Below are 24,990 nucleotides of genomic sequence, written 5' to 3' on the forward strand. Positions count from 1 at the left end.
ATCCAGGGCAACCCCATGCTGCCCAGATGGGAAACGGTCCCCCTGGAGGGAGAAGGTATTTGTCCAAGTCCTGTAGTCAGTGTCTGGGCAAAGCAGGGCTTCCTTGCCTGTCATTATCCTGGTCAGCTCACCAACTTGTCACTTCTGGTGTGTGCCCACATGAATGACCTCAGCCTGGGCATACAGGAAGCCAGCCTCCTGGCACCCAGCATGCATTTGGAAATCCACCTGCTCAGAAAGCTTCTGCATTACGTGAAAGGTTAAGTTGGATCACATTACAGGGGTCCTGCCTCTGGACCCTGACGTTGGCTATTTCCCTTCTTGTCTGGGGCTAATCCTTCTCCTACCATCAAGTACACTCACGGTGGGTATCTCTGGGGCCCCAGAAGTCTCCAGAAGGTGGTTGTGCCACAGAGGCCATGGAGAACAGAATCACAACATCCACTATCTCAGCCTTGAGTGTCACCTTCTCAATGAGGCCTACCTGACCACCTCCAGCATCACCAGCACCTCCAATCACCCTTTCCTGCTTTACCTAACGTCCTTTTTCATTTGTTAACCCTATGGTATATTATATGCCTCCATCCACTAGCTTGGAACCTCTGGCAAGAGCCAGGAGCTCTGTATGTTTTGTTCATTGATGTGTGTCAAGCCCCTAGAACAGTCTCTGGCACAGAGTGGACACTCAGCAAATATTTACTGGATGGGTGGATGGACAAATGAAAACTGATATGCTCAGAGGACTTGCATTTAGTCCCAGATCTGTGGCTTTCCAGCCGTGGGAACTCGGTCAAGTTCTGTGGTCTACCCAAGCCTCGGTTTTCTCATCACTAGAGTGGAATGATCTCACCGACTCGAAGGGTTGTGGGCCGGCGGGTGGGGGACAGAGCCTCTGCGGTGCCAGTCCCGTGGGAGGCAGGTAGTAAGTGTCACTTACTTCAAAGGCAAAATCCATTTACTTGTTTATTTGTTCATGAGGTCAGTCCACAACACGTGGCCTGTGAAGGCTTCTTAGAAGAGGTTGGAGTCCATCTTTTCTGGAAGCAGGAGTAACACTCTGAAAGGAGCTCATGGGAGTGCTGGAGGATGGGGAACGAGGAGAGCGTCTGGGCAGGGCAGGGTGGAAGGGTGTGAGCAAGTGCAATGCAGAGTGTGCACTTGGAAGAACCACGGGAGGGGGCTGGTGTGTCTAGAGCAAAGGTGACTGCTGTGGTCATCTTACTTTGCAGCAAACACACTCTGAGCATGTTCTCCGTGGCCTGGCCTGGGGTTGGGGTTCGGAATGCCCAGTCTGCAGCCAGAGGGACACTTACCACACACGAGTGTGCCCTCAACGTGTTTGAGAGGAGGGGATCCCATCACACGGGATGTTACACTCCAGTGTAACACAAGTGACAGCTCACCATAGTTCTTTGGTTAAGGACTAGCATTTTCCCTGTGACCCCTGATACCCCAGTCTACCTCTCCAGCCTCACCGCCCACCTCCCCCTGACTTATTTTGTTGTGCTGGCAGCATTAATATCATTTTAGCTTCTCGTCCCTGCCAACTTCCCACCCCAGGGCCTTTGCACAGGCTGTCCCCCCTGCTGGGTAGTCTCCCTGGCTACCACTCCAAGCTTCTCCCCTCTTCTTTTTTCCCCCATGAAGAATTTTATTTCCATAGCGCAGAATGAATGTATGACTGTGAAGGTAGGAAATCATATAAGAAATATTCAAGAGGCACACTGGTCATTTTTAGAATAAAGTTGGTTAAAGGGAAGATCAATAAAGTACTAGAGCTTGTGAAAGACCAGTCAGCGTTTTCTAGATTGCTGACCACACTGGGACAAACATACTTGTATGCAGGTTTAATTAATAGTGACAGTTCAAGAACAGACAAGCTCCCAGCATTCGGAGCTCTCTCAGCCTGGTTGGAGCCCCCATTCCATACCCTCGAAGGCCCCCACGGCTGTCTTTCTTTTTTCTTTTTAAGATTTTATTTATTTATTAGAGACAGAGAGAGAGAGAGAGAGAGAAGCGCAGAGACACACACACAGGCAGAGGGAGAAGCAGGCTCCGTGCAGGGAGCCCAACGTGGGACTCGATCCCAGGTCTCCAGGATCACACCCTGGGCTGAAGACGGCGCTAAACCGCTGAGCCACGCAGGCTGCCCCACGGCTGTCTCTCATCATGCTCACTGGAGCTCGTGATCAGAAAAGCATGGGCGTGTCTATGCGACTCGCAGGTGTTTCTCCCACTAGATGTGGGTGTCCTGAAGGCAGGGGCCAGATCTGTTTGGACCAGCAGCCTGTGCACGGATTGCTGGCCCATAAGTCATTGTTTAATGCAGGATTGATTGCAGCCCACATGGGGGTGGAGGGTAAATTCAGACCCAGGAGCCGTGGAGGTGAGTGCTTTGTTGGAGGGCTGCTTGGAAGACGCCAGAAAGGTAGAGAAGACCTCATGAAGATGTCATAATGGACTGGCTGTTAAAGGATGAGCAGGGGCTCATTAGCAGGATGAGAGCATTCCCAGGAGAAGGGATAGCACAGGCAAGCACCTGGAGCATCATTTTGTTAGAGAAGACCCGGTCATGTCTGAGGCCTGAGTGAGGGCAGAAGTAGACCGAAACAGTAGCTCTCCGCTGAGTGCCTGCTCCGTGCGTGCCCGGCTCTGCACTCTACCGTGCAGAGCTGCTCGGCACCGTGAGGTGGATAGCATTATCTCCTTTACTAAATGAGGTTCAGTGACTTGTCCAAGCCACCAAGCTACTAAGTGGCTTACCTGGCCATCCCATGTCCCCAGTGGATAATGCTGCACATCTGAGCCAACCACTGAGGCTTCCCGTGTGTTCTGGTGTCTTCCCGCCCCTTCAGGATGGTGCAGGGTCTCAACCTTCTCTGTGTCCCGCCCTCTCAAAGAGGGGTGCTTACTCTGGTGCTCCCCCATCCGAGTCCTTACACACTGTAAACTAGCTTTCTCTGCCAGCCTGTGTGGGGACGGGGTCTCCAGGTCCCTGGGGGTGTGTGTGTGTGTGTGTGTGCCCAGGATGGAAGAAGGGTTGCTTACTGAATACACACATGCCAAAGGGGCCTGGGTGGGGGGCGGCTCTCTCAACTAGCCAGGCCTCCAAGTCCATGTGGAGCCCCTCCCTCCCCTAACCCAGAAGACAAGTGTTTGTGGCCTGTGGCTAACCACGAGGCCATAGGAAAGTCACTTCATTTGCTCTGCATAAGGACCTGTCGTGTGGGTGTCCATCCTGGCCGGCCACAGGGGAGCTGTGACCAGAACGCAAACTGCAGGGTATGCTGTGAATTGCTAAGCACACCCGGGGGTGACAGCTGATGCCGGCTCAGGCTCAGCAGGGCCACACCAGTCCGGATCCCCTCCTCTCAAACACGTTGGGCAGCGGCAGTCCCCGCAGCTGCTGGAAACGAGGGCTCCCCTTGCCATAATCTAGGTGCCCCCTAGTGGCCCTGGGCAGACCCTGCAGGGCCACGGGCGGTTCTAGGGCAGATGCACAGACCCCATTCACCCTTGAGTTGAGCTTGCTAGCACTTCAAACCCCAGGCTCTTCTTTTGCAAGCGAATCCTTAGCTGCAGCTGCTCCAGGATCCATCCCTCTAAGGCCGGGCCAGCCCCACCTCAGCTTTGCCACCTCACTGGATGCCTGGAGAGCCCACAACTCCCGTGCGGATCCTGCGGGAGACCTAACTTATCAAAGACCCAAGGCTAAGAGCTCACCAAACAGAACTAGCTTTTCTACAGCCCGATGCTAGTTTTCTCAGAGCCCCAGCGGGGCGTATTACTGACCTGGTTCCAGGAATACAGATATAGAGGCTCAGAGGAGGTATGTGGCTTTCCCAACGATACTTTGTTACAAAGATTCGAACCCAGGTCTCTCTCTCTTTCCAAAGCCCAGGCGCTTGCCTTGTCTCATAGCTTCCCAAAGTTATTCACCAACAGCAGAACCGAGGGTGTATTTATTAAATCACAAACCCCGCCTGCCTCTCCGGAGAGGGGAGATCACAGGCAGCCAAGTGGGTGGGGGTAGGGCATCTAAGCCCAAGGATGCTGGACCAGGCAGGGAGGGGGCTGAGGGAGGATGGAGCGGGGGGGACACAGAAGCCCCCAGGGCCAGTGGTGCTGCCTGTTTGGACAGTGGCCTGGGGAGCTCATGAAGGCATGGGATTAGATTAGAAGGTCCTGGGATCCCAATCTCAGGCAGGTGAGACATTTTCAGCCCCAGGCTGCTGCTGGGGTCTGCAGCCAGCTGGAAATCCCCCTTATTTCCCAGTAGGATTCACAATCTTTCCCAAGAAGATTATGGTGGACACAACATCATCCTTAATAAACACCAGAAACGGTTTGTTCAACTTGATGGGCAGCGGCGTCTGCATGGGCAGCGTCTGGGCTCCGGAGCCGGCTGCGCCCTCTGTGCCCTTCTCATCCATCTTCAGCACCGCTTCGTGCACCGCCTGTGGGAATTGGGAACAAGGTCAGGGCCGCCAAGCCAGTCTGGGCCAAGGACACGAGAGGCCCCAGGAAGGAGAGGCTGCAGCCAGGGTGGCCCAGCACAGCAGTGATGTGACTTGGTGCCAGCCACCCTGGGGCTCCTCGCTCTTCTGCTGTCACTGCCGGAAGGATGCAGGACAAGCGGAGCTGGCGTGAAGGGAATAATGAGGCTGGGGGAGCAGCAGTGGCAGTGGGGAGGATGGGGTGGGGTTCGCTGTCCTTCCGAGAATTACAGGGAAGTGCTGAGCAGTGTAAGGGCAGAAAGAAGTCTGTGGAACCTTAGCTAGATGGAAGGGGGGGTGATGGCATTTGAGCTAAGAAGCCTCCAGGCCTGCCCATCCTCCTCTCAGCTTCCTGGGGGACAGACGGTGAGGAAGGAACCAGATTTGGGGTGAGGAGGGGTCGGAAACAACTGAGACCCCAGATACACCCCAGAGCACCCCCATCTGTGCTGCGGTGATCCACCCTGGGACACAGCTGGGCTTCTGCACATACTGACGCATTTCATTCCATTCTACAACATCCTAACAATTTTACTAGTGGGCCAGCCCATAGCCATTGTTGGCACAAGGAATCACAGCCACGGGCGCACCTAACTGCAGAAGAGAAGCGAGGCGTGGAACTGAATAAAGGCCCACAGGAGAGGGGCAGCTGGCACTGACTCTTCTTGATGGGAAGTCTATGGCAGGAGAACCTAAGAGCAAGAAAGTTCTATTAACTGTCTTCCTTCCTCTTGCAAACTAGAAAAGAAATCCTAATCAGTGCCTAGTATCAGCTCAGCTTGGCAGCTAGGATCTCTCCCAGATTGGATTGGTCCGAGCTTCCCACGTAGCACCCCCCATCCCCACTGGCTGGGTCGCCAAGCTCTCCTGCAGTCCAGCCTTTGGCTCAGCTGCTCCTACTACTGGAAGATGGTCTCCACCCCCAATGCCCAATGCCCTTAAAAGTAGGGTTGCCAGGTAAAATACATGATGGACAGCTAAATTTGAATTTCAGATAAATGCTGAATATTTTTAGCATAAGCGTATCCCATGCAATATTTTGGACTAAAGAAATTATTCATCACTTACCTGGAGTTTGAATTTAACTGGGTGTCCTGTATTATACCTGCTACACCTGGGGGGCCTACCCCACATGGTCCTCTGTGCACCCCAGCAGGCAGGTGCTCAGCCTGGCTAGAAACCACAGGGCCCTTGGCTTGCTCATCTCTTGCTCATGTAGAGCATGTTTGCAATTTACTCCCAACGAGGCTGTGAGGTCTTTGGAAGAGGCTCTAGGTCAAACCTAGACTGGTTCTCAGCCTGATAAATGTTCCAGGCTTGATCACTTGTTTGTTGCATAGAATCGACCTCCAAACTAGCACCAGGAGCTTGATAGTTCCAACTTTAAAGCCTAGAAACGGGAAGGTTGGGGAGCTTCTGTGATTCTCCCAGGATGACAGGGCTGGTTAGGGACAGAGCTGGATTGGGGCCCGGCCTGACTGGTGGTGGGACAAGACTCATTCAGCTGCTGTGACAGGGTCTCTGGCCCAGGGCTGTGCGAAGGCTCCTTGCGGGAAGGGCGGGCATCCAGGCCAGGCAGGCTTACCTCTCCCACTTTCAGGCTTCGATGAGGGGAGATCCGGGTGAGATCACCATGCTCCTCAAAGATTTTGGTGATACCCAGGTAGGAGAGGGTCCTCTTCAGGTCATAGTTACCAGTGATGGAGAACCTGGGCAAGGACACGTCTACGACCCTGGGGACATGGGAGTGACAAGTGAGTGGCAGGGTCTCCTTGCTTTCCCCAGCAGGCCGCAGGGTTGGTGATGAATGAGACATCAGTCTTCCCAGCCCTGGAGGTCTTAGACCCTTTGTCCCCAGACCGAGGAGGGACTCTGACCCTGGGACCCTGGCTTCAAACACCTATGATCTCTGAACTGTGTCCCTTCTTCCTAGAAAACCTGCCCCAGAGCCCTCACCCACAGAAATTGTCTCAAGTCCCACTGTTTCAGGGCCCCTTTGGTGGCAGAGACGAAGGTGTCGTCCCCCTGAGAGTCCCAGCTTTGCCCAAGCCCCGAGCCTGTCCTGGTCCAGCAGGCTGGATGCCAGAGGTGGCAAGGGCCTGGGGACTGAGGCCAAGCAGACCTGAGCTCAGATCTGCTCTGACTCTCACGGGCTCCATGACTTGGAGCAAATGATCTCATCTCCCTAAGCCACTTGGGCGAAATGACGGTGCTCATCACAGCAGGCAGGGGGCAGTAAGAGCGTAAAGCAACTGGGCTTGGGTGCTCCCAGTCCTGGCCAGCAGGTGCTCCTCCTTACACACACACACACACACACACCGTTAGGGCCTCAGGTGCTCTGGGGGTGGGACCCAATTGGCACCCCCTGCCTGGGCCTGGCCATGGGTTCCTGGCCCCCAGCCTTGAGCCCTGTCCCTTCTTGCCTACCTAGGACCTCATTCCTGCCTGCATCCCTCTGTGTTCCGCACCATCCATCAGGAACGGTGTTTGCTTCATCATCCTCGGGAACACACCGTGTTCTCCGATAACCACGATCCTACACGACAGAAGCAAACACACCTCCACTGGCCCCGAGTAGCCTCCCCAGCTGCCGGGTGATTCCTTTTCTTCCTTTCATAGTAGAAAGGAGTTGTCTCTGCCAGGGAGCTCCACTTCCACCCCCTACAGCCTCAGCCCACTCCACTTGGGCCCTTGCCCTCAACATTCCACTTCCTGGGGTCCCTGCTGACTTCAGCTTGCTTGACCCAAAAGACAGCTCTCGGAGAGCAGATCCCCCGCTCACCTTTTGCCGGCACCACCTAGTCGCCCACCTGTACTGTCTGTGATGCTCCAAGCCTCACCCTTCAGTCCTCTTCTCTTCTATCTTTCCTCCCTCCAGAGGGACCTCATTTGGTTCATGGCTTTAAGTACCTGCCACAGGCCCAATGACTTACCTTTCCATTCATTCATTTGCTCAACAAATGGAGTGCCTCCTGTATACACATCAGATGCTTAGATGCATGTGTTAAACAGAAGAGGCAAAACCCTTGAGTGTGAAGGAAGACAGACACGAAAGTCCACACGATGAAAAGCCGCCCACGAGCATCAATGCATATAGACTGGGAGTCTGTGTATAAGAAGCCAGTGCGTGCAAGGGGGTAAAATACAGATCACTTTGGAGGAATCAGGAATGCTGGGGCACTGGGAAGATTTGAGAAACTTTGAAGGAGGCAAAGGCATCAGGCAAGCTGGATCATTTTTTTCCTGAGTGAAGTGGGGAACCACAGTAGGGTTTTTGAGTGACATACTCTTGCTTTGGGGCTGAAAATGGTTATTTGTCTGCAGTGTGAAAAATATACTCTTGGTGGTAGGGAATGGGGGGCACCAGAGTGGGTGCTATGAGACCATTGGGAAGTGGTTGCAGTCCCAATGTGGTGGGGGGAGGCAGGACAGGAGCTGTAGAAGAGCCCAGAAGAGCAGCCTGTACTCCCTGCACAGAAAGTTGCATCTGTGCTCCATAGTATCCTTGGGCCTCTGCAAAGAACTTTGGTTCTGTGAAACCCAAACCTCCAGTAAGGCCTGTGCTGGCCTACTGGAAATCTCAAAGGGCCCATCTCACACTTGCAGGGGGCACAGAGAGGAGTGTGGATCCCCGTCCTGAAGCCACAGAGATTGCAAGCGTCTTCTGGGAACATCTGTGTGCAGTTTAGAGCTAGTCTGCTGGTAGGCTCGACCCCATGGCAAATTGGCAGGATTAACTTGGAGATGAGGATGCTGGGACCCCTTAATCATATTGCAGGCTCTCAAATCATAGTTTGAATACTAAAGGAAATGCGACCTTCTGGATCCCATGTTGCATGAAGCCAGGACTTCTGGATAAAGCAGGGGTGGTGGGCATGGAGCCCACTTTTCCTTCACCTTCTATACCTCTCACTCCCCAAGACACTTCTGTGGACTCAGAATCTGTATGGCACAGGTTAGAAACTGTCAGTCCCCTTGGTGGGGTCCCTGTGTTAAGAGGGATGTGCCTTTATCTTCAACCAACAGGCCACCATCCTGAAGGTCCACCTAGTAGGGAGGAAGACCAGATCTGCAGGACACCCATCACTCAAGGAACCTGAAGTCCAGATGATCTTTTAAGAACCTTGGAGTCCTGCCTCTTATAAGGGGAAGGACAGACAACCTCCCATTTGTACGTACCCTCGGTGGGGTCATGCTCTGCTAAGGCACATTTGATCCTCTCAAGAGTCCTATGAGGCCAGCATTAGGGGGCCATGTCATAGAGAACACTGGGTCTCAGCTAAGGTTGGAACCCAGATGCTTCCTCCTATTTCAGGGGCCAGACTTTGCCTCCCCCCACTGCAGGCCCTGTTTTTCAGCAGGGAGGATCAGGGGGTGCTGTGCAGACCCCAAGCATAGCAGTCCTCTTGAGATGACCTACCATTTAGCCTGCTTCTTCTTCCCATCCCCCCAATATAGTGACTTTATCTGAAGCATTCAGAACAGGAATTCCTCTTTTATGGAGTTTGCAGCTCAATTTAGATATCCAAGATATGTTCTGTCCACTGCTGAGGGTGCGTTTTGTGTGAAAGAGCACCCACAGCAGCCCCAGCTCCATTCTAGCCTCGTACCTACCTCCACTAGAACCCTCTTAAGCTCCCGACAGTGTGTCAGCCACGCTGTCAGGAAAGACTCTTCAAGTGGAGAACAATGGTGGGGGCAAGGTAGAAGGGACAGTCCTCAGAGCAGGGAGGTGACCATCCAGACACCTTTCCTCCCCAAGTCTACACTGCCAAGTCCCCAGCCCTGACCCTTCTTGAGAAAATCTATTGGTAAGCAAATGCCTGAGAAGAATTTTGTAGGCTCATCTTACATCTGTTCCAATTTTATGGGGTTTTAAAAAAATATTTACTCACTTTGGTCCTTCAACTATTATTAGTATAACTTATTTGGGACACATTTCGCTGGTTTTGTTATGACAGTACAGTCGAAAACATGACTCTGTGTACAATACACAGCTCCCTTTGACAGCCTGTGTTTGTCCTTGATGTTTCTCTCTGCCTAGGATTCTATCACTCCTCTTCTATCCATGCATGCCATGGTTCAGCCTTAAAGACTTAGCTCCAGGCCACTGGCTCTGTGGAGGCCCCTCCACCACCACTGCCTGCCGTGGTTTTGCTCTGTCCACTCCACTCTCGTGATAAATGCATCTCCCTCTAAGAGAAAGTGTTTCACTATATTCCTATGACTTCTTTTCTGGTCTACTTCCTACCAAAATACAAATTCACCACGGATCCCAGAATAGGACTTGGCCAGGGGGTATGAGCTCAATAAATCTGGGCTAGAAGCAGCAAAAAGTGGAAGGGAAGGCAGGAAGAAGGAAGCAGCCGCATGTGCCAGGCACCCTCATACCTTCGAGTGATTAATTTTTTCCATCTGTCAAAAGTGTCCGCCTTCAAGGCCTCCTCCACAGTCTTCATTTTGCCCTCATCAGGAAGGATGAAGGTGGCAGAGATGGTGCCCTGGTAGGGCATTTCCAGAATAGTGCAGGAGAGCTGTTCATCATAACCAGTCTCATACATGCCCCCACGGAACATCATGGGCACCTTCACTCGTTGGTTTCCATCCAAAAAGAAGTCTTCCTCTTTAGTTATTTTTGGATCAAATTCGTGTTGCCACCTGGCTTAAGATTGGAGAAGGACAAAGTGGCATGAGTGTCCTGAAAGGAAAGAGGTGACTGGACCCAGATAACCACTGGTCTCTGTCCACATGGATTCAAGGAGGGGGTTTGGATACTCTGAGATGTCAGGGCAGGTCTCCAGGAGTCCTTGTCTTTGTGCCATGCCCTGAAAACTCCTGGTAAGATGGGAATGGGTCTGATTGTTCCCAAAGAAGCCACAACCAGAACTGCTGAGCTGAGAGGTGACCTATGGACCACCTGAAGCCCAGGTGCTCCTGAGGATTGTGTCCCAGCAGAGGGGCCTGGGTTATACTTAGTGGGAGCTGTTTGGGTCTGATGTGAGTGTAAATACCCTATTCCGACAGTCCCGGAGTACCTGCTCTCATGTAGGAATGAGAAAACTGATGGAACGGGCTGCTTTTGAGAACCTGCTGAAGAGCAGCAAACACTCAAAGTTGGGTGTTTGGACCCCTCCTCTTTGATCGTGGGAACTCTTTGATGCCATTAGGCATAAACTTGGACCTGGGCTTTTTCACACAGTCCCCCATAGGGGCCCCTGAGGACCAAGTCCCTGAGGTCAACTCTGGCTTCATTGTTCTGGAAGGATGGCCTTAGACAAGTGTCTTAGCCTCTCTAGGCTTCAGCGTCCTTGTCAGAAGAAGGAAGATTTTAACAGGTACCTCATAGAGCTGCTGTGTGACTGAGTGGGAAAGGCAGCACAGCTCAGTGATCTCATACAGTGAGTGTTGAGTGGATGCTAGTCATCGTCAGCATCACTGTTGCCATTGCTTTTACAATCTAGGTGATGTGGGGACTTGAGAAAACTCCAGATCTCCTTTCTACCATTGCTTTTTTCCTCTAGGCCATAGTCTCACTGTGCATTTTGGGAAAGCTGAACTTCCATATTCAGAACCATGTCTCTGACAGCCCCACAGTGATCTTGCCTGACCTGAGGGCTGTTGGCCTCTGCTTCTTAGCCATTCTGGCCAAACTTTGTGTGTGCATGTGGCATGTGAGTGCTGTGTATGTGTGGTATGTGTGTGTGTGGGGTGGTGGTAGGTATGAAGCTTGGATTTGGGAATGTTTTTCCATCTTATTTTTTGGTCTCTTACCCTCAGATTTGGGGAATTTACAAAATATGACAAGGAGACAGAGGCACATCATCACCACCATCAACACCGTCACCATCCTGAGTGTCTACTTGAAGTAACATAAAGTGCACAGCCTGTGGGTCAAGAGAAGTAAGTTCTAGTCCTGACTCTGATTCACTGGCTTTGTAACTCAAAGTCCATTCATCCCTTTCCACATTACACTTTCTTTATCTAAGAAATGGGGAAAAGGATGCCACTCCAACCTCTATGACCAACATTGTGTTAGGATAATCAGTAATAATGAAAATGCACATATGGAGAATGATGTAGACTTCCCCAAATTTATTTCTCATGCATTTTTACTTTGAGTCCCAATAACTGCCCAATGAGTTATATATAAAGGCACTCATTTTGCAGGTAGAACAAATGGGATTCTGATGGATTAATTATTATGAATTCAAAGTCGCAGAGCAAGCACGTGGCCAAACAGATCTTTAATCCAAATCTACTGGAAATTTTATCCTTCCCAACATGCTCCAAGCCTTACCTCGAAAGAAAATACAATTTGTAAGAAGCATCACAGTGCCAGGGTCTATATTCTTGATCAGGTTGTTGATTTTCCCCTGGGTCTTCTGACTGACATAGTCATTGATTTGCTTCCGAGTATCTCCTAAATTCTGGAAGTTGGTGGGGACAGTGTCTGCACTGTACAGGTTCTTGACATTTGTCAGAAACTTCTTCTCTGGCTGCAACTTCTGGTCGATAAACAAGGTGTTTCTAAGGTGTAGTTCGAGGTCCTGGCTGCCCTGGTTCATCCTGTAGATGAGGTAATGAAAGCCCTCATGAATGTCTCTCTCTGGCATATTCCTGAAATTGAAGCCCTGCTTGATCTCATCCAGGGTGGAGTCCTGGGCACCCAGAGACAGCATGGAGAAGGCTGCAGAGATGCTCAAGGGGGAAAAGAAGATGTTCTTTCTGGGGCTATTGGAAGCCAGCTTCCTATAAAGCTTGCAGCCGAAGTCTGTGTTCCGCTTTATGAGCCCCTCGGCTGCCTTCATTCCCTTCCATGACTGGATCTGGCTCTTGGGTCCACGATACTTCACAGGGGACTTGGAATTCAGAAGACCTTCCACAGTGAGAAGGCCAGCAAAAAGGAGGCCCAGGCCCAGCATGGGGTTCATTTTCCTTGGAGATTGTCCTGTTGAGTAGTAGACTTGAGATTAGCAGAAAAAGAAAAAGAACAAAACAACCCCATTGTCACTATATTACCCACAAGGAAGACCAGATTAAAGAAGCAATACTGTGACTAGCATGTGATTTACATGGTGGTTTATAAATCCTTTCACATCCATTTTGGCACTTATGCTTTGCAATCACCCCAGAGAACTAGAAATGGTTGCCCCATTTCATCAATGAGAAAGCTGAGTGTAGAAGACAGCTCTTGATTTTGTACTCTTCTCCCTCAAATTATAGTAATAATATCTCAATTCCTTTGAGGAACTGCTTCCTCCACTCCACTGGAGCATAGTAAGAATATCCTCGCAGTGTGAGCATGTGACCAGGTCTAGGCCATCAGAATACCCCATCCACTGCCATGCTGATTGGTTAAGGAATGCAAGTGACCAGAATCAGATCAGTCAGTATCCTTCCCTGAGAATGCACAGGACTCTTAATTCTAAGGTGTCCGGCTTGGTGATATAGTTCCAGACCAAATGTGGCTATGGTTGCCACAAACAGAAGGACAGAAAAGAGAGAAATATTGAAAGAGAGAAATGGGGAGATGTACTTGGTGACATCTTTGGAGTCCCTGAGTCAAGCTTTACCTGAAGCTCACACACCTCTGGTTTCTCCAAGGTAGAAGGGCCAATACATTTCCCTTTTAGGATTGTCTGGTTTAAGTTGGATTTTTTCCCCTTATAATCAAAAGAATCCTGACTAATTGGCAGAAATAAAGCCCTTTGTCTAAGATCACATGGTCAGTGATGGATACCCATCCCAGGAGAACCCAGGTCTCTAATAAACTTCTTTCCCTGCACCTTTTCCAGGAAAAGAGACAGTGTTATAGAGAGGAAAAGTCAAATCTGCCTGGCTCCAGGACAGGTGCTCCTTTTGCCACTTCTCAGCTCAGCACCTCCCGACAAGATTGAGTTTTGAGGGGACAAAAGTTTCATTTTCTGTTTTCCCTTCATTCCCAGCCCCAAGGCTACAGAGAGCTGCCAAAAAAGGTTGATATTCCAAGCAAGGATGGGGTCCCATGTAATATGGAGACTTGGCTTGCTTCACAGGAGACGGCTCTAGAGCATCAACCACATGCAACATCCACCCTGAGAGGGGAGGGGCAGGGCTTTGGGCCAGCTGTCAGTGGCTAGTCTGCCTCCAGGAGGCAGGGCCTGTGGTAGAACTTCTCGGGTCACTTGGTTCCAACACACCAGAGGCAGTCTTCTGGATTGGGGACAGAAGCTGCGAGCTGTTAGCAACTAACCCTCACAGCACCGCCCACCAAGGGGAACTGGACCTGGCACCAGCAAGGTCCACGCAGCTAAATCCCTGGTGCCCAGGCACTGAGTAGGCTCTTTCCAGTTGACCAAATGAATGATAAATGAACACCTGCATAGAACCTGCACTGGGAGTGCCCCGAATCGCCAAGTTCTTTGTTCCCTCAAACCCTCCACTCCGGGTCTTGTGGACACAACCCTCAGCCCAGCACACAGGGTCTTCAGAGAGGCTCTGACCCAATGTTTGAAAACTCTAGTGGATCCTACTCATTGCTTCCATCTTCTAATGGAACTTTATTTTTCTAGGTGTCTCCCCCTCCTTAGACAGCCCATGTGCCTCAAGGGCAGGGCTCCATCCCCAGCTCCAAGGGGGCCTTGACTTGGGGTGGCTCAGAAGTTGAGCCCAATCCAACCAGGTCACATGACTGATTGAGGCTCTGCCCTAGTAGCTGTTCTGGGAGGGGCACATGACTTAAGTGAGGCAATGAAGGTGATGGCATATTGGGGTGCCGCCCTCTCTCTTTCTCTGGATGTCCTGGGCAGGAAGGTGTGTATGCATGCAAGGCTTTGCAGAGAAGTCAGAGCTGGAGCCACAGATTAGGCAAACTTGGAGCCCATCCTGCCTGTAGACTTCCAACTGTGCTAGTGTGAGTTACGTAGTCAACCACCCAAGGCCAAAAGCATCCTACCAAATACAGGTGTGTATAAAAAAATTCCAGGACTACCAAGCAGTGAGGACTCCAGACTTTGATCTCATGCCTTTTTGCTGTGTGACATTTGAAAAGGATGCCTCCTCTCTGCCTCTCGGTGATCTCTCAGCACCTTTCACTCCTTCTGACATACATTTTAGAAAAGTTAAACACAGCTGGTGGTGGACAAGGGTTCTAGGGGCTGTCTGAAGACGGGTTATAGAAGGCAAGATTTGTAAAACCCCTGAGGATGTTTCAGATAAAGGAAAGAAAGTTTAAAGTAGAAAGGATTCGATCTCTCAGGTTAGTGGACTGGACTGTTTACAGAGTCGGCCTGGTTTAAAAATAGAAACTGCACCTGTTGGGATGAGCACTGGGTGTTGTACGGAAGTGATGAATCACTAAATTCCACTCCTGAAACCAACATCACACGGTATGTTAGCTAGCTAGAATTTAAATAAAAATTAGGAAAAAATAAAAGAAATAAAAATAGAAGCTTTTTGCATTCCAGAGTAGATCACTGCCTGCATGGGCACTATTTCCCAACGCCCAGGAGTGCAGAAGTTAGCCACCTCAGCCAAAGAGTGGGGAGAACATTCTCAGCAGTAGGTTCACCACCAGTCAGGTGAGATGGAAAGTCTTTGGGCAATCTGCTGGGAGCCGAGTCTTGGTCTGGGTATAGAGCCAGAACCTAGAGCAGAGGAGGGAAGCTTCTGGAAGCTTCTGGCGCAGATGGCGCGGACACACATAGCCCACACACTTTTAGAGTGATGATGCTCAGTCAGTGGCCCCTAAAAGTCTTTTCTACTTCTCCGAGTTTTTGGAATAAGAACTGGTTATGGAATTAGAAGTCTGGATATTGGTCCTCTCGTGTGTGTGTGTGTGTGTGTGTGTGTGTGTGTGTCTTGACCCAGAATAAGACTAATAACTCTTCAGAGCCTCAGTGTCTTCATCTACTAAATGGGTGAGGGGAGTGATACTTTGGCTTCCTCCCCACTAGATGTTGCGAATCACCTCACTGCCCCTGGCTGTGGAGACACCGACCACACCCTGGCTGGGTCTCAGCTTCCCCCACCTCCATGAGCCTGTGTCACGGTGGTCCCCACGAGCCCCTGGCCCTGCCCCACGGAGTCCCAACAGCCCAGCCTTTCTTCCCCCAAAACAGCCCACACTGGCCCCATTTCTGGGCTTCTCCAGCTGTCATCACAGGCTCCAAACTTGATTCAAACTTGTCAGATGGGTACCAGTCCCAGATGCCTGAGGAGGCTAACTTTTATTCCATTCATTAAAACAGCTGAGCAACTGGTTGTTTCCCAATAAATTGATAGGCTGCCCATGTTGAGCAACTCTTTGTTGGTTATTAGTTTGGAGTGTGTGTGTGTGTGTGGTTGTCACCCTAATAAAATAAATAAACACAATCAGGAAGAAAAGGAACAAGATAGGACCTGAACACGGTAGAGGTCACATGGGGCAGATAAATCTACCATCAGTATTGTAACTCCTCTCTGACTCTCCTGCTCCCACATTCCGTTTTAACTGGAGAAAACAATCCCTTTCTCTTTCTCTGAATAGATGCAATAGTATGGCCCTGACTCGGGAGTCATGCCTCCTGAAGACAGACCCAAGGCAGATGAGGAGCCCTCTGAGGGACCGAGGGGCATAGGTGTCCACCATCTGCATGTGTGGAGGGAGGTCCCTGGGGAGGGGGCTCTCCTTTTGCCCCTCACACCATCCTGATGAGCTTAGTAACTGGAATCAGCTAATCAAAGAGACTCAGGAGTGGGGAGAGTGGGATAGGATAGCATATTCAACAAAAATGTCCTTTTATACTTCCTATCATTGGAGGTTTGGGAAGACAAAATGCAGCACCAAACAGAGCAGGAGCAAGAATCAGAACTATCAGTGCAGAGCGGTTTGGGCTATTTGTTACTGCCCAGTTCCTGCAGTGTCCGTCCTCAAGCAGGTGAGACTATAAAGTGTAGGGTGCTTTGGACAAATTGCCCTCCCACGGGCTTGCACCCTAAGGAGTGACTGCCAGCAGGGCAACCACAGCGCCTCCTTCTCAGTGAGAAGCCTCCTCTTGCACAGGCTGGACAGAAGTGTCCTGTCCTGCCCCAAGGAACCCCAGGCTCTCTGAGACCCGTTTCCTTCCAGTCCTTTCCAGAAGTCTCCAACAGAGGGCATGGTACTTGTATAAACTCAATGCTCTTCCCTCAGAGGGCATCTAGGGTGTGAGGGACCCTTCCTAAAAATGTGCCTTGGCATCCCAGAAGACCAGCCCCAAAGCCCCGGGTTTGAGGATGCATCCCAGCTCTGCTCTGGGGCCCACCCATTTTAAGGGATGATATCATTTTAAGAGGAAATGGCTTTAAACATATTAGACGCTATTTTTGGAGGCAAGTTGAGAACTAGGTGGTGGTGAGATATAGCCTTCCTCCCCTGCTGGACGAGAGAGACCTGTGAAATCTAGTGAGTATGGTGGTAGACTCTGACCTCCTTCCTGGGCAACAAAGAGGGTGGAACACAAGTTCATCATCTCAGCCCAAATTTGCCCTGGAGATTTCTGCCTTCATTCTTTTAAGAACTATCTTGAACCTTCACTCTGTGCCAGACACAGGGGCGCCGGTGCAATGCCCTCCCTAGCCTTCCCTGGAGCCCAGACATGGAGCTCTCTGTCCTGGGAGGTGATGCCCACAGCCAGCCCCGCAGACTTCTCCAGATCCTCAAGCACTTTCCAGCTCTTTGCCTGGCTCTTCCTCCTGCCCTCAGTGACCTTGTTCCAGGATGAGGGGATACATGGGTTGGAAGGGCTGAGTGACCAGCAAACCTCAGGTCCACTCATGCCGTACAGGGAGATGGAGACCCAGAAGACAAAGAAGCTAGCTGAGGTCACGACATGCATTCTGATGGATCAGAGTGCAAATCCAACTCATTAAGGCAGTTCTGCAACAGTGTGTGGAACTGGCTGCTGGGCCTGCCTTTCTCCACGAAATCGTGGGTTGGTAGAGACAGCTCCTTTCCTCGGAGAGAGATAAAGATATAGAAACAGCCCACAGACAAGGCTGAGCGTAGCCTGAACCATGGGGCAAGGGCAGACCAGACCTGGAAGGACCCCCTTATCTCCTGGAACAGCTCCCATTCTCACGCCTACCAAAGTTTTTTGCCTAGGAAAAGCACTGGGCGGGGGGGGGGGGGGGGGTCAACATCCACAAAAATTAATCAGGGCTCCCCAAAATGCCCAGTGTACTTTTCAGGAGAGAGGTTTCCCGGATTCCGAAATCTTCCAGAATTTTCTTTAAGAAACCCACCGTGGGACTGCACTCCATCCTCCCACAACTAAAAGCAAACTTTGTATGGAGTATACAAAAAAAAAAAAAAAAATACCCAAAGAAACAAACGAAGAGCACTGAGCTTTTTCAAAGAGAAGATATTGTACTCACAGCACATTCAGGAGAAATCCACTGCGCCAGCCAAATGGATCTGCTTTTCTTGCTTTATTATTTATACTTCCATAGCCTCTTGGTAAAGTAGACTGAAGGCCAATAAAATTAGCTGGCCTGAGTGGGCAGGTGATGGGACTCGGGGAGCAGTGGCCACACCACTTCCTCGGGGGCTTCTCCTCATCCCCGGAGGCAGCAGCGCGATATTTAGACCACACCTGCTTGGGCTGTGGCTTTTCTAATGAAGTCCATTTATATCTTTTGCAACGAGCCCATTTCCCAATCTCTGTGGGCCTGGGACCTGGTGTGTTCTACGGATAGATTGCTGTTAAATATTCAACCCAAACATCACCGCTGGCACTGATGGGAAGAAGTTGATGGCTGGGTTTCTTGGGGTCATTCCCATTAATCCCCACTTGTTTCTTTTGCTGTTTTTTCAGTACTCTACGTCTATCAGTTCTACTACCTTTGATCACTTGGAGTCCTTTGGGGGGAAGGGAAACAACGAAACAGGTAGTTTCTGTTGGAGGTAATGGGGAATCACTCACATCAAAGTTGTGATCCTTCAAGAAAATCGCAAATTGCTTTCCTGCTGCGTGTTGCCCTGGAGGAATGAGACTGGACGGTTTATCGCCACCTCCTCTGGACTTTCCTGCATCTTCCAAGTTGTCTTTAAGGAAGGGGTATTACCTAGGAATTAATTTTTAGAAGATTTAAAATAAAATGAAATTCTTTCCTTCAAACTCGCTGATCCCAGGATGGAAGAGCCCAATGCACCTGCTTCATTTTGTTTTGTTTCGTTTTGTCTTTTGAGATTTCATTTATTTTGACAGAGAGAGAGAGAGAGCACACAAGCAGGAGGAGGGGCAGAGGGGCAGAGAGAGACTCTCGAGCAGATTCCATGCTCAGCACAGAGCTGGACTCGGGGCTCGATCTCACAACCCTGAGATCATGGCCTGAGCTGAAGTCAAGAATCAGATGCTCAAACGACTGAGTCACCGCTGTGCCCCTGCACCTGTTTTCAATTCAGTTTTCTCCAACTAATTCCACTGAGCGGAAAAATCCTGCAGATATTTCTTCCCCACTTTGTGATGATCCGTAATAGGTCTTGTGTGACCACAGTACCAAGAGGTAGGGACAGTGTTTCTCTTCCTCTTTTAGCAGAGGCATGACTTGCATCCCCAAAGCTGTACAGAGCAGTTGACCCAGCCAAGCCTTTGGCAATAGAGGGGACACTGGCTCTTCCCCAGGCTTGGGTCAACAACATCCTGACCCACTCCCAGAGCAGACCAACCAGGCTGTGGAGACGTGGGGCCCCAGAGCTGCCAAAATCATGAGGAAGAGCCTCTGCAGGAGGCCATGAGCTGCCTCCTCCCCTCACCCAGGGAGGTGGGCCTGTCTGCTGCAGTGAATCTGGACCAGATACACGGAGAGACTGGCTGAGGCCAGAGGCCTCACTGTGGGGCTCTGGTCACTGTGAGAACATGGAATGTGGCCATGGCAGCCGATGGGCTGAGATGAGGGCTGTGGTCTCACCGTGGCAGAGGCCGGAATCCAGCCCATCAGATGCCGACCCAGAATCCGAGTCCATGCCCTGGTTTGGGAGACAAGAACCCTGCTTGCTAATGACAGGGTGAGACCTGTGTGAGTCTTCGGCCCACACCCACTGGCCTGCCACAGACACGCTGTGCTCTGGGGCAAATTCCCACGGCAGACGCAGGGGTGAGGCCGGGGAGGGACAACATCGTGGCCAGGTGGGGATGCTTGCCGAGCAATATGGGGCTGTATCGGGGATGCCCGAGCTCAGATGGTGCCCACAGACCAGGAGGCCACAGTGGAGGGGAGCCACAGGGTGGGGGGCAGACCCTGAATCTCAGGGAACACCTGCCCACTCCCACCAGGGAAATGAGCCATCGGGGTCCTGATCAGCCCAGGTAGCCTTGCAGGGGCAGGTGCTGGTGGAGACCAATGGCTGTGGAAGCCCAGCCCCCTCCCAGCACCCATCAAGGGGCCACAGCCTAGACTGGGGACCATCCTGACCACCCATAGATGAGAACACTCGAGGCCCAGGGACTTGGGCCTGGTGTCCATTGAGGGTTAGGAGGGGGGAGATGATTGTCCAGCCTGGGAACACTGAAGCCAGCTGACGGACCAGAGGCAGTGGCCTGCAGCTCCGGCATGGCCCGGGTACATTTTTACAGCATGGCCATGTATCAAGGTGAGAGGGGAGCAGGGAGCTTCCGGGTGCACCCTTGCTCTTTGGTTGTCCCAGATGCTGGGCCTCTGAGGGACCTAGTAACATATCAGTGACTGTGCCAGGTCCTGAGTCCCAGGGCACAGGTCTGCTGGGGACACTGGAGGGCCTGGAGATAGAACCAAGCTCGGTAAAGGCTTCTTATTATGCATTATAAAAAGATACATTTACTGATGGATGTTATGTATTTTTCACATTAATTTTGTAAGTTAGGTGCTGTTAGACCCATTCTACATGTGAGAAAACTGAGGTTCAGTCAGTCAGATGATTAGCAGACCCAAGACTAAGAACTCAGACTTTCTGATTTCTAATTCCTTGCTCTATCGACAGCTCTGGAAAACCATAAATGAAATCGGTGGCCACAGTATCTGTACAGCCAGTACTGACCTCCGGGGTCCCTGTCCAGGCCCTGCAGCCAGGCTTGGAAAAGGGGACAAAATGCCTGTCGATTTGGATGGCCACCTTGGTCCTTGGTTCTCTTCCCTAAGACACACACACACACACACACACACACACACACCTGCACACTCACATGCATGTACACACATGCGTGCATATTTCTTGGATTGGCCTCCCCATCCCTTCCTTTCCCCTTGGTCAATCTTCCTTGGTCTTTCCCAGGTCTTGCTCCTCCCAGGCCGCTGGTCCTCTTCATGTCCTGGTCCTGCGGCCCCCAGCTTTTCATGTAGGGTCCTCTAGACTCCCTAGCTGAACAGCCTCATCTGCAACCTAGGTGGGCTTCTGCCCAGGATCTGCCACACCTGCGTCTATCACCTCCTCCCTCCCTCCTTCCCCACCCCACCCCCAGCCCAGGCTGGCCAGTATGCCCTGCCTGGGTCCCCACGCAGACAGCAATTAGCCTGGGAGTTCCCTTCCTCCCTTCCTAGGAAATCCCAGGCCTGCTTTTCTGCCCCCAGCCCAAATAGCATCCAGCACTTTGCGAGGCCTATTGTGGGCGTTCTGTAGGTCCACTGATGGAGACCTAGCCAGCTAGGACCTAAGTGTTTGGCACCCAGGCAAGCTCATAGGGAAAGGTGAGGGCATGCTGTCCAGAAATCAGGATGACACACTATTTCAGTCCCTGGTTCCATGGTACTGATCTCTGTAACAACTCTGAATAGAATCATCCACCCCAGATTCCCTCCCTGGGGTGGGAGGGGAGTGGCAAGAGTGCCCTGGCACTGCTGTAAAACACCAGCCACCCTGCACAGACAACTACATGTTCCCTGCCCCACTTCTCAGATGAAGGCTGGGTGCAGGCACCTCACCCCGCTCTCCCCCAAGCACAAGGAGGTCTAGAACCCATAGGCCTGGGCCTGTGCTCTGGGCTTAAGACATAGGTGACTCGTAATGTACAGGTGACTGAGGAAGCCATACCTTGTCTTGGATCTCAGTTTACCCACCTGTTCAGTGGGGGAGTACCAGGTACATTGGATCTCTGGTTGCCTGAGGAGGCCAACCTCTTGGCAGTCATGCTATGAATCAATTGCACTTAAAATAAACAGACCTTAAATCTGTGCATAATGATATTCTAGGGGACGCCTGGGTGGCTCAGTTGGTTAAGCATCCAACTCTTGGTTTCGGCCAGGTCTCGATGTCAGGGTCCTGGGATGGAGTCCTGCGTCGGGCTCCACACTCCGCTGGGAATCTCTTTGAGATTCTCTCTCCCTCTCTCTCTGCCCCTCCTTCCACTTACATGCACACTAGATAGATGATAGATAGATAGATAGATAGATGATAGATAGATAGATAGATAGATAGATAGATAGATAGATAAAATCTTTCTAAAAAATGATGTTCTAGCCAGGACTTGAGTCTGGAATAACAGCAGAACAGCAGAAGGTAGAGGAGCAGATAGTTTCAGAAAAATCTTTATGGAAGGACAATTACAAACTGCCAAAAAAAAAAAAAAAAAGTTCCTATTTTAACCCTGTAGTACACTTTGGGGTAACTCCACCAATTAGATATCAGGAGTGTGTGCACATGCACATACACACACACATATACATTTATTTCTTACTAGTGTATGAGGGAAAGACTATGGTAATGCCCTCCCTGTAGATTTAAAACTTGAGGTTAGTTAGGATAGTGCATATGTTGACTATCACATGGTTATTAAGTACATGGATAGACTCATAATACTATCTTAATATAAAAGAAAAAAATTAATGCGGATCCCATTAGTGGAGCAAGTTTGGGAGAGACTGAGGGAAAAATGGGGATGGTCTGTATCGCATAAAAAGCCATTGCTTAAATGTTTGCAGAATTTAACATGGCTCATCTGCTTCCATGTGGCCCAGCGGCCACAGGAGACCTCATGCACCCCACCCCCACTCCTCGCCCCAGCCCTGTTCACTTCTGAGCTGGTCATTCAGCTTCACCTCTTACCCTCTTTCCTGCTTTCTTCCAAAACAGCCTCCTCTCGGTCGCTGACTGGCAGAGCTTGGGTTGAAACACGGATCGAGTGTCTACAATGTGCCTGGCACCGTGCAGGGAGAAAGCACCGAAGTGCCCTCTCGGGAGCTCATGGACCAGGAGGGGGACAGCCCTCTCGGTCACAGAGCGAGATCTGTGACCGGGGCTTCAACAAACCCTTGCAAATTCCCAGTGGAGAGATACTACTTAGCCAGCTGGGAGAGCAAGGAAGTCTTCCTGGAGTTGGTGACGCCTGTTTTCTAAAGGGAGGTCTGAGGCTTGGCTTCACTCGGGCAACCCCAGTGTGGTGGCAGCTGGAGAAAGTGTGGCCATAACAAACCACAGGAATGTATGGAATGAGCACTGGTGAAGGCTGACCGTGGGCAGTCCTCCCTCTCGGGGCGCCCCAGAGCAACCCTAGGTAGAATTTTAGCGCCTGCGGGCCATGCACACGGCTGATTTCTATCCACCCCCCTCAGAGCCTCAGTGGGCTCTTCTGCAAAATGCTTTATTCATTTCCCAGCTGCCTAAGAAGCCAGGCCAGGAGCAAGGCGGGCCTTCCAAGGGCCGGTGAGCTAGGGGGAGAAGCGGAGTGATCTCACCTGACCTGACTATCCCCCTCTTCTGCATTCTTGCCAGACTCTCCTATCACACTGGGCCTGGGGACAGCAAGGGGAGAGAGGGCGGGGTGAGCAGGCTAGACAAGGGACAGCCGGCACATGGGACAGCCCGAGACGCCAGGGTGGGGTGGGTTCACGGTTACCTCCGACCATCAGAGGCGAACAGTGAATCAAGGCAAGGCCTCCAAAGAAATGCGACACTTCGCTGTCAAGGAGGCCTTACGTTGCAATGGAGCACAGATCCCGGAGTCAGAGAGGCCAGGGTTCTGGTCCTGCATCAATCCTGTGTTAGCTGGGCCACCTCACTCAGGCCGCTTAACCTCTCTGTGCCCCATGTTTCTATCTGTTCCGTGGGATTACAGAACTACCTGCTTTGCTCACTTCACCAAGTTGTTGGCAAGGCTCTCAAGTGTGACAGTGTGAAGGTGGTAAATAAGTAATAATTAATAATAGCATAATTAATAATTATAATAGTAATAATGAGCATGAGGCGCACCTGATTCTTCCTATCTAAGTCATGCAATGCTCATCATTTTCATCCTCTGGCATCTAGAGAAGAATAGGTTACCATTCTTCCCATCCGAGGGCATATGTGTTAGAAATGATGGATCAGACAGTGAGAGTAGAATTTTTAAAAAATATTTAATTTATTTTTTTATGAGAGACACACAGAGAGAGGCAGAGACACAGGCGGAGGGGGAAGCAGGCTCCCTGCAGGGAGCCCGATGTGGGACTCCATCCTGGGACCCTGGGGTCATGCCCTGAGCTGAAGGCAGATGCTCAACCACCGAGCCACCCAGGTCCCCCCTTGAGAGTAGAATTTTAAGGAAAGCTGAGATCTGTGAATAATTTATTTACCAGTGTAAAGACAGGGAAAGATGTCTCTATTTCGGTAATTATCAGATATTTTATGTGCTACCGTGCAGTTAAGTATAACAAGAAGCACTCATTTCTGGGTTTTTAGAGATTTGGGAAAACAGAAAGGCTGCCTATCTAAGACCCCAAGCCACGGGACTGGGGGAGCTGAGCCATGTGGGTGGGGAAGGGGTGAAGAAGCCCCCAAGACTACGCATCCAGTCTCCAGGAATGCCCATGCCATCCCCCAAAACCCAGTCCAGGACCAGCTGCAGGGCACTAGTGCAGGAATGAGGAGTGAAATAGCTCTGGAAGCAATCCGCACGGGGCTTGTCCTGTAGATGGGCCGAGGCTCAAGGCAGGCCAGAATGTGGAAGGGGAGGTTCCCCTCACTCACCCACGTTTCTAGCACTCCTCCCTGAATGAGAAAAAGAAGCCTGATAAAAATCACATGTCGGGGCACCTGGGTGGCTCAGCCTGTTAAGGGTCTGACTTGGGCTCAAGTCATGATCTCGGGGTCCTGGGATCAAGTCCCACATTGGGGGTCTGCTTGTCTCTCTGTCCTTCCCTGAGCTCATGCTCTCTCTTTCTCCCTCTCTCCCTCTCTTACATAAATAAATAATCTTTTTTTTAAGAGCAACAAAAAACCATATGTGGGCTGGTAAGCGTGTCCCCTTTATTTATATTCTGAGCTATTCTTTGATCCCAGACAGACCTTTTACAGAGGACTGTCTCTACAATCCAAGACAAAAAGCGCAGGACCATTACTTTTGGAGAGAGAACATAGTGACTGAAACTTACTCATACTAAGGTGTGAATGACTGATACCCAATGCCTTTAATGGGGGCAAGGAAAGAACCAGGAACATCCCAGGAATCTGGAGTAGGGAGGAAAAACCTCAGAGCGGGGAAGGTTACAGAACAGGGACATGGAGAGGTGGGGACCAGAGGATTCGATCCGAAGTCAGCAGATCTGG

General features: G+C 51.0%; 1 protein-coding gene across 2 annotated transcripts; it reads right to left on the reverse strand.

Annotated features, from left to right (window-relative positions):
- Nucleotides 1–3,947: 3,947 nt before the first annotated feature.
- LOC144321085 (serpin A12-like) lies at nt 3,948–18,110 on the reverse strand. 2 transcript variants are annotated; one of them, XM_077910456.1, is made up of 5 exons: nt 17,871–18,110; nt 11,794–12,444; nt 9,888–10,158; nt 6,082–6,229; nt 3,948–4,457 (listed from the first exon to the last, which is right to left on the reverse strand). In XM_077910456.1, the coding sequence occupies exons 2-5, from the start codon at nt 12,425–12,427 to the stop codon at nt 4,266–4,268; spliced, it is 1,245 nt and encodes a 414-aa protein (XP_077766582.1). In that variant the 5' UTR covers nt 12,428–12,444; nt 17,871–18,110; the 3' UTR covers nt 3,948–4,265. The 2 variants fall into 2 exon arrangements, with proteins under 2 accessions (XP_077766582.1, XP_077766581.1); XM_077910455.1 differs by having other exon boundaries at nt 11,794–12,459.
- Nucleotides 18,111–24,990: the final 6,880 nt, after the last annotated feature.

Source organism: Canis aureus, chromosome 9, assembly GCF_053574225.1.
Source record: "Canis aureus isolate CA01 chromosome 9, VMU_Caureus_v.1.0, whole genome shotgun sequence".
In the NCBI taxonomy this organism is placed as follows: domain Eukaryota; kingdom Metazoa; phylum Chordata; class Mammalia; order Carnivora; family Canidae; genus Canis; species Canis aureus.

Excerpts from the sequence above, each read along its gene's own strand:
- LOC144321085 (XM_077910455.1), bottom strand. Across the intron at positions 10,159-11,793 it reads AAATTGTATTTTCTTTCGAG|CCAGGTGGCAACACGAATTT; the intron begins GTAAGGCTTGGA and ends TCCAATCTTAAG. Across the intron at positions 6,230-9,887 it reads AAAAAATTAATCACTCGAAG|GGTCGTAGACGTGTCCTTGC; the intron begins GTATGAGGGTGC and ends CCATGTCCCCAG.